Source organism: Alligator sinensis, unplaced genomic scaffold (genome assembly GCF_000455745.1).
Source record: "Alligator sinensis unplaced genomic scaffold, ASM45574v1 scaffold91_1, whole genome shotgun sequence".
Lineage (NCBI taxonomy): Eukaryota > Metazoa > Chordata > Crocodylia > Alligatoridae > Alligator > Alligator sinensis.
Genome location: NW_005842569.1, coordinates 569,230 through 585,343, shown reverse-complemented (window position 1 = coordinate 585,343; position 16,114 = coordinate 569,230). Strand labels below are relative to the sequence as shown.

Sequence of the window (16,114 nt, the reverse complement as noted above, 5' to 3'; positions counted from 1 at the left end):
TGTACCCATACTCATTTAAGAGTCCGAGACTAGAGGAAGGGAGGAAGACACTGACACACACAATAGCTTCAGGATCAAAGAAAGCACGAATAGTGAAAGGAGATGATTCCCTAAAAATACCTAAATCTATTTCCCAAATGACTCACCAACCTGGTAGCTAAGATGCAGTGGTGGCTGTAGAAGGTAAGAAGGAACAGCAACGCTACTCTGGCATCAGGTAATCCATATATGTCACTATCAGCCCCAAAGTTACCTTAAAGGGTCAATCACAACTGTGTGGTAACCATGGAGATATCTGAAACGTGTTTTTCTCCCTTCCCTCTTGCTTTAAAATAAATAATTCTAATTTACCAAATGAGCTTTTAAAATACAGACTTACAGTGACTAGACTGCACACACCAATATTAGCCATTTATTATGTTACAGATGCATAGAGATATATTTGTAAGAGAGAAATAAGACTTGATTTTTTTTTGCCTAACTGTTGAAACTTGGATTAGAATTTTTTTTTAAGAATATAAGAAAGCATTTTCTATCCAACAGCTTCCTAAACACTAACTATATTGTGTATGCACGTGTGGGGGCTCAGAATAATAATGTAACAAAGACCATTACATCTACATCTATCTAGCAATCTATCTTTTAAAAAAAAAAAATTGTACAAGAACCATAAATGAACTGTGACCGGGCAAACACTAGTAACTAGCTACAAATGAATGTGGTTGTAGAAACTTTAGCTAAAAAGCATTTGGATAGGAAACAAACATACCCATTTATTTCTCTATTTAAGCCAAAATCATCATATGTATTGTCCTGTTACATACAATTTTGTTGACTTTTCTGAACACTAGGAATTAAAATCCTGCCTTTTCTAAAATCCAAAGCAAAACTCCCATTTATTGCATTGGGCCTAAGATTTCACCTGGAATCATACAGACTGATCCTGCAAACATTTTCATGTGATTCCACCTTGACTCACATAATGATTCCCTCTGATTTCAAAGGGACCACACTTGTAAGCGATGTTACTTCCTTGTGTTCAGAATAATAAATCCAACTCAAATAATTATTTTGAGCACGATTTTTAAAACTGTTACATCTGCTCTAGGATCACCTCTGCCTTAATCATAAAATACTTGCTAAAATAAATATTTCTAGGGTGTTGTGCTTCTACATCCTAAAGTAAGGTCCAAATCGTATATCGAAACAACTGTATATCTACACTTACTAATAATGGATTACCCATTACCCACAATCTACCCTACCAAGTACTATAAAATAAAGTAAGGCCCTGCTATAAAAAATAAGTTTTTATTCAAGTATCTACATGCATATTTATGCCTAAGCAGGGAATTTTAAATTGTTTTCCAGATTGCTCTTGTATCAAAGTGCAACCTGTTTATTTTGACCTCAGTTCTTAGAAATTGTTGATGCCATGATAGAAATATGCTCTGCGTTCCAACAGGCAACAAACAGTCCTAATGACAGCAAGCTCCATCTGTGCTGTTAGAATGTACAACTTCCGTCTATAGCTCATATATATAGGTTTTATATAAATATGAAGAGATAATTTATGATGCTTTTTCTCAACAAAAAAACCCACCCTAGAAACACGCCCCCCCAAATTATAAAAAGAAACATACTATACTATAGAACCTGGGTTATAGAATAGAAGTGTAGAATATGTTTTGGTGTTGCAAAAAGTATTGATCAGAAATATTCTGTTTTAGTTAATTTAGATAACCTTGCCCACAGAGCATGTAAGTACAGTTGACACTTATTTTTCCAACTGGTTTCTGACAGTGTTTTTGTATCTTAAAATTAAGCCTAAAAATATCTATAGCCAGCAAAATGTAAGAGTAAACTAAGCAAAATAAACTGTGTTACTTACAATAAACTGTCATGCTTAATTAAAGGGAATATTTCACGTCATACTCTAATGAAAAAGTAGGTTATAGAGGACTGTATGTTATAGACTCTTTCATTTCTTTTGTGTGTCCACTTCTTATGTGGTGCAGCTGTGGAGCAGCGCCTACTGGTACCGGTAGCATGAAAACGACAGTTTTTTTCTTTACCAAGGTCTGGTACCAATTACCATGGATTCAGAGGCACTATATAAAAGACAGTGCTGATTTGTGTTTAAATTTTTATCTTGATTAAAGTGGCAGACTATGGCACAAACACACAGCTTATCTGATGTTTAAAATGTTACTTTAATAAATTATCAAAGAAATGTAGTACATATTTTTCTAAGTCTACTAATCGATTCTGCAGTTTATATGTTTAAATTCTGAAATTTGGTTACGCCAAGTGGCTCTAGCCAAATGGTATAGAAACAGCAAATCATTTCACAGAGGATACTAGTCAAATTGTTAACTCTATATATCCCAAACAAAAATATACACAAAAACCACGTATGCAGCATCACTTTATAACCTAGAGAGTCAGCCCTACTAATTATAGTTATTTTATAATTCCATAAATTAATTTTAAAATGAATTATGGCACATAAAATTAAAAAATGAAGGGCCAGATTCAGTGTTCAATTACAGTAGTATCCATATGAAATAGCTACACTGAGGATATCCTTCAGTATCTACCTCCAAAAACAGAGCATGATTTAGTCCTGAATTAAGATTAATTTTTCTCTAAATATCTTCAATGATTCTAAACATAATTTTAGCGTTAGCTCTCTATGCATCTATACTGATTATGGTATAATGTAATATTTCCAACACAAGCACGTTGAAGCAAGAATGTATTACTCAGAGCAGCCAGGGGGGTGTGGGCTGGACCCTGATCAAGGAGAACCAAAAATAAAACATATTTAGGGCAAATTGTTTATTAAAAGCTAAGGAATATATAGCAGCATTTTGTATACATATGTAAACAACTTCTAAAAAGATAGTAAAATATTTTTTCAAGACATATATTAAGGATTCTGTATTTCATGGAGCTTCAACTTTTCCACTGTTGTTCTAATATATACCAACATAACTTTTCTACAACTTAAAATATTCATCATCAAAGCAAGAAAGTGTGCTAAAACTTGTAAATGGTTTAAAATTAATCAGCGTGTACCTTATCTCAGAAATTAAGGTAGACGGTATACATGTGAGTGCCTGTATTGACACATTTATTATCTAAAGATAATCAACTTTTTAATTTCCCAAGAGAGGGAAATGTACTACTTACATTTTTCCCCCCCCATTTCAAACACGGAACTTGGCTGCTATAGGTTTTTTCCCACACAAATCAACCCTTAGCTCTTTTGAATTGAAACAATATGGGATGATTATTGTGGGAAATTTTTACTGTTACTGTAATTTAAAACTTTCTGTACCCAATTTTACATTTTCTATAAATCAAAACCCCATTTCACTTAGGGCTACAATTAAACAGAGGAACTCAAAGACCAACTTCCAAGCAAGCTTTGCTATTAATCACTGGAAGAACTAATAGTACAACTACTTTTACTGCAGCTTCTTTCTGCATGAAAACTACATTTTAATCTAAAACTTTAAGTCTTTAGAAGAAACTGCAGTACAGATGAGCCAAATTAAATAAGCTATCAATACAACAGTATAGTATTGCATACCATTGGATAAAACAGTACTACTGCACTAAAAATATGTCACCTAAAACATAAAGTTCCCCACTAAAAATATATTTCAAAGTTATTCATGGGCTTCCCCCAACCCCCCAGTACAACACATGCCTGTTGAAAAATGTAAGTGTGACAACGTTTGAGCTGAGACAGTACTATTGGATAAACTGTTATTTAGGGCCTGATCCTGCATCTACTTAAGTGAATCGGTTTTGCTTTTTACTACATGAATATGAAATGAATTAGCTTTCATTTTCCTTTTTTTTTTTTAATTATGGCTTTAAAACGATCACTTCATCTCAAATTGAAAATTTTGTTTAATGGGTTCTTGCTTTAAAAAAATCCCAATAAGGCCTAGGACTTAAACAGGAACAATAAAAACCATGAAAACAAAACTGTGCTGAGTACGCATGGATTTTTGGATAACTTTTCATTACTTAAAAAAACCCAAACTTTAATTTCTTACAAAAGAACCCTGCTGACTGCTAGAGAAAATAGACACATTTTTAAATAACAGAAAACAAAAGCTATTTATTCCATATTTTTCCTTACTACATTAGAAAAGAGTACCAGTTACATGTCTTCAGTGTCCAGTGTTTTTTTTCCTTGCAGGACAACAGGCAAATTCTTTACTGTCTTACACTGTGCAACCCCAGTGGAGCTAATAAGTTAAATGTCTGTGTAGAAACTGCTGCAATTGCCTGCTCCAATATGTCACAGACAGACAATATTATTAAGCTATTCACAAAATACCTTCTTGGAAATGGTAATCAGCTCCTAGATAAATGTATGCAGTAAGCTCTACAACACTAACACAAAGACAAACAAAAGCAATATGTTATATAAACGATGTGTTTTTGTGTTTAATAAAATAAGGTGGATGTGTAATTTGAATCCAAGTCCATATTTCTGTAACTTTTTTAGTTTGGCTGCAAGAAAAAAAAATACAGATTGGAACATTTCTGGGGACTACAAGAAAGGCTCTTTATTAAGAATCCCTGAATTATGATTCAAACTTTTGTGCCAGTAGTGACCCAAAAGTAGTTTTCCTTCCCTGATTAGAACAAAACTAAAATAAGTAAAATTACCTACCATGGTTGTACATGTATAGACTTCTTGTCTATTGATTTCTTTTGTAGGATTTCTAATTCACATGCAGATTTACCCCTGAAACCGAAACCCCCATTACCCCCTGAAACTGAATTCCTGGTGCAGTCAGTAGCTCTCTTTCCTAGAGTATAAAGATCATATTCCAAATCTGCCAGTCAGCCTCTGATGCAGTGTACTGCTGCAGTGAGTTTCCCGGTCTCCACTTGAGTGTGTGGTGGAGCCTGCTGGTCATTTTGAATATACCACCCACCTCACCGAAGGAGGGGAAAAATACTAACTTTGTCGTCTTTTCTGGTTTGAGCTGCAGGCACAGACAGGCACTGACTGTAGAGGAGGGACAGAGACTAAAACAATCACTGGAGCCACAGCACTGCCTACCAATAATTTTGAAAAGACATCCTGGGTGGGTTGAGACAACAGGGTGAAGAAACAAAAAGTGGTACAAAACCAGAAAACCGTTAAAAAATACAAGACTTAGTTTTGAACAGTTATGCAAAAAGTACAAAGAAAAAAGGTTACTGGCAAAATAAGATTGCAAACTATAACTCAACCTCCCTTCTACTTTCCCCCTTTAAGTTCATCACATTCATTTCTTTCATCTACTCTCAAGACTTTAAACAAAGGTGCAGGGACCATTCCTAGCTGGCATTTGCTCAACTCTTAGTACATAGGGCCCCAAACCTGGAGGCAGTAGATGCTGTATTGAGCATAAGTAGTTATAAGTCTCAGGCAAGTTTTCAGAAGCATTCACAAAGTTTGTGTGTCCAATTTGAAACACCTAAATGCTCATTCTCAGATATTCTGATTTTCAAAACCTCTAAAATTCAGGCTGTAGATCTATATTAAGTTGAACTTTTAAAAATTAGAGCAAGCTAATTCAGGCTAAAGGACTTTCTTATATTATAAATGTGTACAGAAGTACTACTAACCAAGTAGCATATCTGTAATGGGCTGGCAGTAGGACAGGGGGGAAATGGGACAGGTACAATCATGTAGATGTTATGGGATTTTTTCTTTTCAGTTTGACTGGTCTACTAAACACATGTAAAAATAATTCACATTCATAAGTGTCTGCAGGATCTGGATGTAAATAACACACTTGAAGAAAGGTAGAAAAATGAACTGGCATTTAAAATATTAATTAAAAAGCTAGCCTCCTATAATAACTACAAAAATATAGGTTTTGCCATATACTCTATATGGCTTCCTCTACTTGGTCATATTCTAAGCAAGTCTGTTACTTAATTATAAAGTATGTATCTTGTGCGTCTGGGGGCATTCTTCAGTGTAGCTGTACCCTTGATGAGAAAGAAAACTGGAGACAGGGTTATTGAGAAAGCCTGTTAATTTGAGATGAGTGTAATTTGCTACACAATGCTAAAACTGTACTGTCCAGGCACTCTCAATAGTTCTTCTAGAAACTAAACTCCCTAGTACCAATAAGAAACATGGGATAGTAATGAAAGGAAAAAAACAAAAAATGAATGCATGCAAATATTATGGTGAAAGGGATGGAAGTATTATGGGGAAAAAGTCAGCAAACAAAAGATATAAAATATGTCACATACATTATTTTAACAAGCTTCCTCCCAGATAGCTACACTAGAGGGAAAGTTTGAAATGGTATGATTTGTAAATTTTTGCTTCCATGGTTATCGGTTGTATTCTACAAGGGCATTTTTTATAATCAATCATCTAATTTATTTTCATAAACCACATTAGCTATCCATCATCATACATTTTCATAATTTTAAAGACACACCTACATTGAAAGGGGAATGGGCTAAGTGATTTAATAGATCTCTTCTATTGCTAAGTTTTCTGACACAAGCAGAGACTTTTACACCATGTGCCTTGTAATCATTCTTATCGCTTATGAACGCTCCAAAAAGCATACTTAACTTACCAAAAGGTGGTGGCGAAGGAAACATAGCATGTCAAGTTAGGAAAGGCCTTAATCTTCCACTTTTGAAAGTTTTAATTAATATCCAACTTTAGATTATGAATAATAGTGAAATTTGGGAGACAAAGGCCCTCTCAGACCTCACTGCAAAACTAGAGGAAAACTTTAGTAGAGGGCAAGGTCACAATATATTTGCAGCCTTGTGGAAATTAATGTTATTAGTCCCTCGATTTCGTGAGCGTAAATTGTACTGATTTCAAAACAACTTAATTTCCACCATTAAAAACATATTATCACTTGTTATTTATGCTGTACTTTGCACATGCAGACATTAACTGATTCTTACAACTGTTCTGTCAAAGCAGTAATAGATTTCTATTCTCACTGTACGTATGAGGAAACTGAGGCAGGGGGAAAATTTACAGTGACTTGATCAAAACTAGAGAGAGCCAGAAGCAAAGCCTAATTATCCAGGCATTCCACCAGACTACAACACCAAAACATAGGAAATCATGGCCAGAGCCTATCTGGTGTTTAGGGAAGCAGAATTAAAAAAAAAAAATGTCACCAACACATTTTTCAAAGTAGCCAGTCACATAAACTGGTAGTAGAGTTCCTCCGAAATCAATGGGACAATGAAATTATTCACAGGAGTAGGCACACTCCACACAATAGTTAAGCTTTTAACGGACTAGTCCCTACAGATGAAATTCACACCTATGTGAAGGGTCAGAGCAAGGCTTACACACTATTGAAGTTAGCGTTAGTGAGACCTAAATGATGCATAAGCCTTCAGATGGCTTGCTGCAGAGGTGAATTTCACTCCTTAGGAGTAACAGTAGCAGAGTAAACAAGACCTCTTCTATAACTAGTGCTCAGAATTAGTAAGACTAGAATGCATAGTGAAATATATCTATGTAAAGCCCAAATCACCCGCATAAAAACTTTTTCATCACTGAAAACCTTTCAAATGTTCTACTCAGGAGCTGCAATCAACTATACCATTCACCACCCAGAAAATGTTCACATTTTATCTCTGAAAGATGATACTGGGAGTTTTGATTTGTTCTTACTTTACAAGCCATTTTAAAAGTAGCAAACACAGTTAGACATAGTTCTAAATTCTTCCTACTCACTTCAAGGGAAGCTTGTTAATCGTTCTTTATAGAAGGTTTTATTTTAGATTTGCCTACATCAGCTGAGGAACACCCAAATGACCACAGAAAGTTACAAAACTCAAACTTTTATGCAGGAAATGTATAAGAAATACACTTATTCTCTTTTTCCATGCAAGTTTCAATACATGACGAGCTCGGTGTGCACTCTCCACTGTATGCCGCTCATCAGATAGTCAGAATGAAGACAAATACGGTCACGGAATTTCAGTGTCCATGGACCCAATCAGGAGTTTCTAGACTTACTAGAAAGACTTACTACTTTGGGAAGAGAAATATGTTTCAGTTTAATGCCCAATGTGCTTTTTAACTTGTCAGAACTGAAGAAATTAAGATTCAGATTCTATCATCACATTTCACTGAGTCATTAAATACAAATGTTATCAGCAAATATGAAGGCATTGGCATCTATCATAGGAGTCATGGTAGTGAAACCCCTTGTCTAGCATGAAGCAAAGCAAAGCAAGTCATGAAGGACTCCTATACACTCAATTAATCGAGTCTGCTGGAGCACAGAAATAAATGCACTCCAGCAGAATCTGGTGTCATGTGTATTAGCATCCCTGCATCAAAATATGGCAGCGGGGCACCTTGAACTAAAGCTCATTCAATGAGCTTTGGTTCAAAGCACCCTGCTGCCATTTTTCAGTGACACTCGGGCTCTACTAATTAAAAGCGCTTGCTAATTAAAGCCCCCCTGCACCTCCTGGAGCACATGTAAAAATGCCCCAAATGTCTCCTGAAAGTGCCACCTATTTCCCAGCGTGCCCAGCTCTCCCACAATACATGCAGCTTTTAACTCAGTAGCTGACAGCCTGAAAGCAATCCCCCTTTTCTATAGGTACAACTAGGGGATGCAACCACCAGGCAGTGCTATTATATACTATTCTTCATCTCTTTTGCTTAGGGTTTGATTCCTAAGGACATTTTTGGTCAAAATACAAATATTGGATGCTTAATTTTTTTCCTTTCCCTACATACTAAGCAGGAGGTTAACTAATGGAAAATAAAAGACATAACATTGTAAATATGTTTTATGCATTTACTATGATTCTGTGGATGTGTGTGTACATGGATTATAAATATACAATATTTGTATTTTAAAATTATAAATAAGGAGGATTTACAGGTGGTCATCTCAGGGTAATTCTTACAGTATAGAGTATACTGTATACAGCCTTCTATACACTATAAATGAAAAATGAGAAATCTACATCCATATACAAAAATCAGTAGTGACCCATTTAATATTTAATTATATGAATGTAATAAACTATAATTTTATTGGTCAATTTTATTTTTAAAAATAGGTAATACAAAGTCTAAGCATGCTGCTCTTGTAAATTAGAATGAAAAAAGCTTTAATTTTCACACAGCATTCAAAACTGTGGAAGTGTTTATCAAGAGAACAGATACTCCTTGGTCATTGAGGCCTTAGGCCTTCCATAGACTTTTTGTACAGTTTCTATTCATTTTGGGACATATACTTCCCCATTTCACACCCTTTGCAACATGGAGATTCCTGTTAAAGAAAGGCATTAAAACAAGATTTGCTTTCTGGAAGCCCACTGTTTAAATGAGTCAAACTAATCCAAAGAGAATTTAATAGTTTTTTCAATTTATATTCAGAGGCTCTCTCCTGTACCTGTTCAAGTTCAGTCTGTAGTGGGGCTGATCCCAAACCTATTGACATTTATGGGAGGCTTAACTGACTCTGAATTAGGACCTAAAAAACTTTTGGATGATTTTTGGATGAACAAGCAAGACAAATATAAACTGTCAAGGACAACAAACATCTGGTTGGGATTAAAAATGTTAAATGACAACAGAGAATAAGAGCTGCACTTTTAAGAATACATCTTAAAAAACTGATGTGGTGACACATAGAAGAAAATCTAATAATTCTAAAATAAGAATCCTGTCTGTATGAATGTACAGTTACAAAGATCCTATAATGCAATTAAATAGCTGCTCCAGACATCCTTTGGTATATTAACTGAGTTAAAATAAAAGGATACAAAGAGTGCCGATACATTTAGAAATCTATGTAAAGGGCTTGTATGTATCAAGAGAGCACCTACTGGACAGAGATCACTAATAATAATTATTAATCATGATAATAATATTAATATATTCAAAACACTGAATACTGGATTTTTCATATGTATTATATTCTATAGGTGAAACCTTAAATCAGTAACTCTAACGTTTAGTGGGAACAATGTAAAGCTACTTGAAGGCATTTCATATAGCCTTTCTATACTACAAATACTGTTATCTGTAAAGCTGAAACCCAATATACTTAAAAACAAACGGTCAAAAAGCAAAAAAAATCTCACTTTCCTATTGTGGTACAGGATACATTTATTTTAGTTATGAATGCGAAGTGACAGGCCTAATATGACTGCAAAACATTAAAATCCAAAAGCTAAGTAAATAAAATGACACAAAGTAAACATGGCAGTTTCTTTTTAATATTTTAGATCAATAATTTCTAGTATAGTTTTATATTTCTTAAAAACCAGAAAAAAAGAAAAGAAACTGAAGAAAATAGTCACCTTCAAAATGTTTCTAATTTTAGTATCTCAACATGCTAATGTTTATTAGTTCCTTTGGGTAGTTCACATTTACTCTCAAAATTGTATGAGCTTCTGATTATTAAAAGTTCCACTCCTTCAATTTCTCTATGAAATATCATGAGCAATTTAAGCCATTAAAAATGTGTATGCATGTAGGTATTACATGCTAAATACACACAAGGCTTGAAAGCTGCATTCAGTGCTGTAAAAATATCATTCAGCAATTTAAATACATTCAGCCAAGAGCTCTAGAACCTGAAGACTTATTAATGTTTAATAAAGGCCCATTTCTTTTTGTAATAAATTATTTTTTTTCTTAATTCCCCTTCCCCCTTTACAAAAACTATGATCAGTATTAGAAGCTATTTTTTCTCCCTAATGTATCTGAAAAGTTTTGAAAAGAGCGAGTTTTATGAATATTTTACAAAGATCAGGCAGGAGCTGAATGTTTTTCCTGACAAGATAACAGGACATGAGATTTGACGTAACATTGGTCCTATAGCGGAGAAAAGAAATACCACATGGGTATCATAAATAATTAGGACCCTTCCAAGAATACTTTAATTTAAAGAGAGAATTCTTATGCATGAAGCCATAGCTTTAGTTTTGTTCCGAGTACAAACCCAGTGGCTCTTCCCTTCCCACCCGCCCCCCCGCCCCTCATTTATTACAACAGGGACACAAAGCTCCTTGGATCTTCCTTTATCGGCTTTTGAACTATAACTGACATGCACAATCTATTTTAAGATGTATTTGGAAATGACATTCCTGAATAATTTCAGGCTCTTGAAAACATGCAGAGGGCAGAAAGTCATGCTTACAGCTGCATCATAATTTCAAACTACTACACATAGAGGCTTAATGAGAAATACTCCCATTGACTTCAGTGAGCTTCCCATTAGACTCTTTTGTTTTTCAAGTTAAGATGCAACACATTTATGGATGAGGCAACAATGTATTAGTAAATAATTGGTAGTACTGACCTTCAGAAAATAGCTGTGTTTTTTTAATAAAGAGCTACTCAAAATGACAAGTGCATGCATTTAACAATGGCCCTAAAATATCAGAGCACTTGAAAGGGCCTGATTCTGCAATTTTTATTTACATGTACTGTCTCATGAGTCAGGGTGTCAAAAGATTGGGCATGTAATTAGACATTTGTGCCATTTTACCGATTAGATTACATGCATTAGCAGGATCCTGACATCACTGAAGTTACCTGGAGCTTTTCAGTTGATGTAACAAAGGGGAAGATTGATTCTGAATTTTTAAGTGCATCCTTCTTTTAAAAGTCATGAATTGATTACTTTACAGCTCTTGATCTAGACCAGATTTAGAAAAGCGAACCTGTAAAAAGTGTATATGTCATTATTTAGTGAATGTTTGTGCACAAAGGGATTAACCCAAAGTGTTAAATTCAACAGAAGGGGGATGGTCAATGTCAACAGGCTTTGAATCAGGCTCTGAGTTAACCAGCATGTGTAAAGGGGTTTACACTTGTATGAGAGTCTGTGCTGGTAAGTACTGGGAGGGCGGTTGGGAGGGGGGGGGCACGTGCAGGAGTGCACACACAGTTTAAAAATTACTCCTGTTTTAAATCTACTGATTTACCACTTTCTACCTATCTATGCGTATATAATATGCTGGCCACTGTGTTTTCTACCTCTTACTGTAATTGCCAGTGTGTCTAGCTGTGTACGCACAAAAAAGAATTAATACATATCTTTCCACAAATCAAATGCCGTTTGTATGCCTACTCTATCAACACGTAGAGAATACAGGGGTTTTTTGTACCGATAGTGCTCAAGAAACTGAAACCTACATTCATGTTCCGAATAAAAAAAAAAAAATTTTTTTGCCGTTTTCACACACTGTACCAGTAGGAATAGTGACATGGCCATGCATTGTTATAGCTCTGCTATAACCAACAGTTTGATTACCTGCTCCTGTGTCAAGCTGACAGCGTGCGATGCAGTTTGGAGGAAAAATGTTTAATTAGAACACATTTCCATTTTCTGGATGGAAGGTATTACAATCACAGGCCTATCCACCCCTTAAGCAGGGGTGTGCACAGGAGACCTTGAGCCTTGCTGTGTAGCCTGGTAGACCCCGCAGCGCTTTATTATGTCACCAGAGTGAGTGTCACATGGAATGAAGGCTGATTACAGCAGTGTTATTCCATTTGTGAGGAACACTTCATTGACACTTTCTTAAAAAAAATCTGGATGAAAAAAACCCTTCCTTTCACTGCATTTTGTGTTGTTGTAACTTTCTAGAGAACATTTCCTAGTAGTCAAGAATGTATTAGAAGAAGGGAGTATTGTATTAATGTCTACATAAAATAAAATATACCCTTAAAATGATTTTAAATATGTGATATGGGCAAAACCAAGTAACTAAATCTCATTAGGAGAGATGCTGGTGGGGAGGAGGGAAGGGGGGAAATCTCTCCTTAATATCTCCTGGCCCAAATCCTACAGTGCTCACGCAGGCTAAAATTCCAATTAATTTCAAAGAGAGTTTTGCCTGAGTAAGGACGCCAGGGCTTGGCCTTCAATAATTCAAGTCCAATTTATCACCTTTGAAGGTGATTACCACATCATAATCCATCCATTTGTGTAAAGTGCTGTGTGCCTCGCTCATTTTGTTTTATAGCAGCCGACTCTTGATGTTTTGCATAATATCTGCTCTCAGTTGAGCACTTCATATTACTCAAAGTCCTAGGACACATTTAACTTTTACTGTTGAATTCCCTGGTCGCCTTATATCAATACTATTTGGTAGCAGAAATACTTTTTAGTGGTTGTCAGCAGAGTCTGAACAGAAAAGATCTGGGATTTTTGAATGCATCTCATTTACATGCAAGACCTTAAACAAGAACCAAGCCATTTTTAAGGTGAAGATTTATTTTTAAAAACTCCAACTAGTAACCTGTGATATCAGCATGTCCTATTTTTTTACATTCATGAAAATATTTAAATGAAAAAATTATATCAAATAGCACAATATAGATTTTTTTTAAATTATGGAGACTATTATTTTTATTTGCAGTTTTTACCACATCTACTCCACCAACTACAAAACAATACCTTAGAGCTTACTTTAAGAAGTTAACTGTTTTAGGACAATTTCTGATACACTGCTAAGTTGACTGTTTCATAAAATATTTCTATCACTGATTTTAGTTCAAATATTAGAAATACTGAAATGTAAAAATGTAGATGAAGTCAACAGCTTAATACACTATTTTTCATCTTTTTCCTTCAATTAAGATTCAAGCATGATTTTTATGCCTTACCAAGTTCTTTTGTAGAACATACAAGGAAAATCTCATTACGAAATAGACCAATACCTGGTCTCCTCATCTTCATTTCCATATCAATTATTTTAGCTAGTCAGCTATGTTAGAACAATGCAATATAATTCACTTTAAGTGATTTTACATTTCTTTTTGAAAATTACTAGTCAACAATACCAAAGCAACACCAATAACACAAGCTAGCAAAATAGACCTCTAGGTACAGTAACAGTAGGTCACCCATCACGAAGCAGGCTGAATTTCCCATTGGTGTGCATTTTCACTCTCTTCTGATTTTATAACTACTACTACTACCCCGAGTTAAGAAGCCCAGCTATTCTTCTACTTGTATTGTAGTGTGGAGCTTACACAGGCCCTAAACATATTTTTAAGAAATTAATTTTAGCTTTGCTACCAGTTGAGTCATACATTCTTAAATTCCTTTCTTGATCTATACTGTTCACCAGTGCGCATTCTGCCTGGTTTTGAGCTCAGTCAGCTAATAAATACTGCTTTACTACAAAAAGTTATGAATTGTTTTGTTTTATGTTGCCATAAAGCAGCCCAAATGCAATGCTATTATGTGGATGGTTTTGATCCAATACATTCAATGGCCTGAATTCATAGCTGTCTTTCCATAAATGTATGGGTATATTCTAAATATTTTTGTTTTTGAGAAAGGGTGCAGTTTAGGTTTATTGTTTCTTTGGTAAATTCATAGAAACAAATAAAATAAAAAGGAAGAACATGAATAAAATGTTACTAAGCCTTCACATTTTGCAATGTAAAGAAAGGAAACCAATTTGTGCTACTAGTACATACAGAAGGAATAAGATTGCCACTATATGCCTGTAAAGTACATTTCTTTCCAGCAGAACAATGATACAGTCTCATATATTTGCAAATGTTCTTGGTTACACGAACAACACAAACTAAATATTATAGGTTCAGCTTTTTCTTAGTTCTATACTCTACTTAAGTGTGCAGAAGACTTGTCAAATAAAGATTCAGTCAGAACATCGTTCTCCACATGCTCTTTTAATCTATAAATGGCACCACCCTACAGAAGTAAAATACATACATAAATACTATATTTCATTAATAACTTAAGAAGAGAGAATTAGTGAGCGAGTGTGCTTATGTATTCACGTAGGAGAGATCAAGAGAGGAAAATATACTGCTGGTCCTTTAAGAGATTACAAAAGTAATCTTTAAGGTATCTACAAAAACATTAATTCTAAACTAAACAAGGGCAATACTGGGCATTCAAAACTATTAAATATGAAAAATGGAAATAGTTGTGCCAAGATGCACATTACTAATAAAAATAGGAAAAAGCAACTGAAGTGGGATGCAATTACCAACAATCAGCACTAACATTCAAAACTATATACATTCATTTATGCAGGCATGTGCATGCACATACACAGAAGGCATAGAGGCTCCTGTACCAAAGATTTGCTATTTTATAATTGCTCTGAACATGACTGTTTATGAATACCCCCCTCCCCCCAAAAAAGAAAAAAAAACTCAAAATGTATATGACAACACTTGCTTTGTTTCTTTTTCAAGGTTTGAGCTTCCTAGTTAAAAAAAAAAAAAAAAATCCCCCCCTACCCCCAACCCTGAAAAAGGCAAAGAAGTTGGTTTTTTGGGGGGTTTTTTTTGGGGGGGGGGAAGAGTACAATTTTAAAAAGAAGCTACACTGTAATCAATGAAGGCAAGATTGGCACATGTCCTAGAACATTTGCATTCAGAAATAAAAGCTGTGATCGACCTTTGTCCGCTAAGAAAATGAAGCTTGCTGGCTTTAGCCAGCCTGGCAAAGGGAAGGGTAGAGCTGAGGGCACAGGAATGAACCGAAAAATTAATAACGATCCCACCTCCCTAATAACCTGCCAGCAAACGCCGTTAAAAGGAGTCTAAATCCGGACAAGATAGATGCATCTCCCAGGTTCAAAAGGAACAAATCCGCTGTCGCAAATAAGCACTTTTAAGTTTCTGCAACTTCATCATTCCCCTACTTGGTGATTGCTCCAGTCACTTACTCTATTGTCGTGGCAAAGCAAGGCGCAATGTTACCGCATGTCAATGAGAAACATCGGAGGGATGGGGGAGAGTCTTACCCTGGGAAACAAGCCTCTGGGACCAGCCACAGAGTGAGAACGCCAAGGTGTTCACCTTGCAGCGCTGCAGCCTCCTGGAAAAGCACAGACATAAGAGACCGAGTGAGCTCCACGGGATTTCTGGGGCTTGCAAGTGCATACAGGCCTGGGAGAGCAGGAAGGCGGTCCTTACCTAGCAACGGGCTCCAGCTTCTCCTCCACATGCTTCCCCTGCCACAACCACCCTGGCCTGCCAGCTCTCGGCAACAACAATAGGAGGCTACGAGGGGTGGCATGAAAGAGAAGGAAAGAGAGGAGCAGAGGGGGAGAGAGAGAA

The 16,114-nt window shown here is 35.6% G+C and overlaps 1 protein-coding gene across 8 annotated transcripts in view; it reads right to left on the bottom strand.

The window, feature by feature from the left end:
- LOC106722702 overlaps positions 1-16,114 on the bottom strand; it is a 173,182-nt gene that overhangs the window by 129,857 nt on the left and 27,211 nt on the right. For 5 of the 8 annotated variants that reach the window (XR_003096011.1, XR_003096010.1, XR_003096012.1 and 2 more), the window contains exons 1-2: positions 15,971-16,108; positions 15,799-15,872 (exon numbers count right to left, since the gene is read on the bottom strand). The exons of 1 other annotated variant lie outside the window; for it this stretch is intronic. Coding sequence is in view for 1 of the 7 variants with exons in the window: in XM_025214151.1 (XP_025069936.1) it covers positions 15,799-15,937 (139 nt within the window). In the remaining 6 variants the exon portion in view is untranslated. Of the gene's footprint in view, positions 1-4,699; positions 4,956-15,798; positions 15,944-15,970; positions 16,109-16,114 lie in introns of those variants that run through there. 2 more of the 8 variants (XR_003096013.1, XM_025214151.1) reach the window with 2 other exon arrangements.